This window comes from Sphaeroforma arctica, assembly GCF_001186125.1.
Source record: "Sphaeroforma arctica JP610 unplaced genomic scaffold supercont1.298, whole genome shotgun sequence".
Taxonomy (NCBI): domain Eukaryota; class Ichthyosporea; order Ichthyophonida; genus Sphaeroforma; species Sphaeroforma arctica.
The window spans coordinates 60,589-63,093 of record NW_014040260.1 but is presented as its reverse complement, the minus strand read 5'-3'; the positions used below and the strand labels follow the sequence as shown (position 1 = coordinate 63,093).

The following is a 2,505-nucleotide window of genomic DNA, read 5'->3' as shown; positions in this document are numbered from 1 at the left end:
CTCTCACTCACTCACTCACTCACTCACACACACACACACACACACACACACACACACACACACACCACATACTCACACTCACTCACTCACTCACTCACTCACACACACTCAATGCCAGCAAAAACCTAAAACACTCAATGCTAGCAAAACCCTAAAACACACCCAACCACACGGACCCAGACATGCCCACTCACCTCCGACACCGCCCACGTCCACGATCACTCTGAAGCGCTCCATTAGCGCAGGGAAACGGCCGATGTACTTCTCCACATGGGCCACCAATTCGTAGCGGTCTAGCAGGTCCTGTGTGTACAGGTTGAGGGTGCGTAGAAAGTTCTCGTACACGCTTTTGGACTTGAGGTGCTTCTTCACACTGTCGAAGAAGGCCATGTCGTCGAATCCGTGGTGTGACGTGGTGTTGCTCACACGCACATTGCGCATGGGCGCTACCGGCGGCAGAGGGTTGGTCGTGGCAGATTTGCTGCCCTTTCTGTGGTGGAGGGGTGGGGTGTGTATGGTGTGCAGTGAGGTGTGTGTGGTTAATACGGGTGACAATGGTTGATGCTGCACAAACATAGGTGATGTGTATATCGCATATGGGTTCCGCAGGAGCGTTCCTGGCGGCAAAGTGTTGTTATTACCTGTCTTGTTGCCTTTGCTGTGATGGCAGGGTGTGGAAGTCTCTGCCATATCTCTTCGGTCTCATGACATTACTCGTATCCAGCCACCCAACACTATACCATAAACCATGCATTTTAACATAAACGCATGCTGATGTGTGTGATATACGGCAACACACACAAAGCATCATACTTAGATGTGCACTCACCGAGTAGCCGGTTCTCGCTCCCTGTCGTACGGCTCTTGACTCATCACCCCAGTCATAGCAACCAGCCCTTTCTCGGCTTTGGGCTTCCGTGTGCTGGTCACAATAGAAGCACCCGGTCCCCCTGGTATCATGTCTGTGCTGGGTATGCTATGGGTGTGAAAGTGAAGGTGTTTTGTATGTGATCTTAGGTGTTTCACATCCGAGATGTATTTAGTACTAGGATACGATTTAGTGGTGCAATGTATGTCGTCGCATAAGTGGGGCGAGTGTGCATATGCTTATATTTGAAGAGAAGTATGATCTAACGTACATACACTACACACCGGCACAGGACAACAACGCCAACGAACTTCTCATAATCGTACATACAAACATACTTATATATGCACACTCCCCGGATATACACATGTAATGTTACGTTAAGTACAATATATGCACAACCATACAACTACACATGTATATATACATACATTATCTATATCTATATAATCATTAAAATCCATTTGTAGATAAATATCAAATGTAAATACGTTTTGTACGCATCTTCCCTAAGCACAATATATACATAACCATACAATTACATATGTATATAAACATACACACATACATCTATATCCATTAAAATCAATAGAATACATAAGTAGATAAATATCAGAGGCACATACGTGTTGTACACATCTTTCCTCTTGCCTCTGCGGCCCCCACCGCCGCCTCTGCCCGTGCCTGTGCCTCTGGTCGGCGGCTTCTCAATGATCTGTTTTGGCTCGTTATCTCGTTCGCGTTCGCGTTCTCTTTCGCGTTCCCTCTCTACCCTCTCAGGCTCAGATGAACGGTACAGTATACCGTTTACGGATTGGTGCGGGTTGATGTGCTGGTTGGGGTTCACGTTGACGTTTACGTTCTGGTTCTGGTTCTGTTCGTTGAGTGGGGCCGCCTCGGGTAGGAACTGGGAGAACTCCGATAGCAGGTCGTGATGATACCTGTGTGAAAGCACATAATCCTTGATAAGCAACGGCAGGCAACACCCCCATAAAAATGCACAGACGGTGGGCGAATGGCTGATAGTTAAACATGAGGAGTATGATGAGTGCTGTTTAAGAGGCCTGGCCGAGAAACGGTGAGTCATCAATCTATCCGTTAGAGTAGACTTGTACGGTGAGTCATCAATCTATACGTTAGAGTAGACTTGTACGGTGAGTCATCAATCTATACGTTAGAGTAGACTTGTACGGTGAGTCATCAATCTATACGTTAGAGTAGACTTGTACGGTGAGCCATCAATCTACACGTTAGAGTAGACTTGTACGGTGAGTCATCAATCTATACGTTAGAGTAGACTTGTACGGTGAGTCATCAATCTATACGTTAGAGTAGACTTGTACGGTGAGTCATCAATCTATACGTTAGAGTAGACTTGTACGGTGAGTCATCAATCTATACGCTAGAGTAGACTTGTACGGTGAGCCATCAATCTATACGTTAGAGTAGACTTGTACGATAGGTCATCAATCTATACGTTAGAGTAGACTTGTACGCTAAGTCATCAATCTATACGTTAGAGCAGACTTGTACGGTGAGTCATCAATCTATACGTTAGAGTAGACTTGTACGGTCAGCCATCAATCTATACGTTAGAGTAGACTTGTACGGTGGGTCATCAATCTATACGTTCGACT

At 46.0% G+C, this 2,505-nt stretch overlaps 1 protein-coding gene across 1 annotated transcript in view; it reads right to left on the bottom strand.

The window, feature by feature from the left end:
• Positions 1–1,955, bottom strand: part of SARC_04955 (hypothetical protein) — a gene marked incomplete at its 5' end in the record, with an annotated part of 16,225 nt that extends 14,270 nt beyond the window's left edge. The window contains 3 exons of the mRNA XM_014301194.1: positions 163–490; positions 830–976; positions 1,495–1,955. Of these exons, the coding sequence (XP_014156669.1) occupies positions 163–490; positions 830–976; positions 1,495–1,955 (936 nt within the window). The remainder of the gene's footprint in view (positions 1–162; positions 491–829; positions 977–1,494) is intronic.
• Between the last annotated feature and the right edge of the window lie 550 nt (positions 1,956–2,505).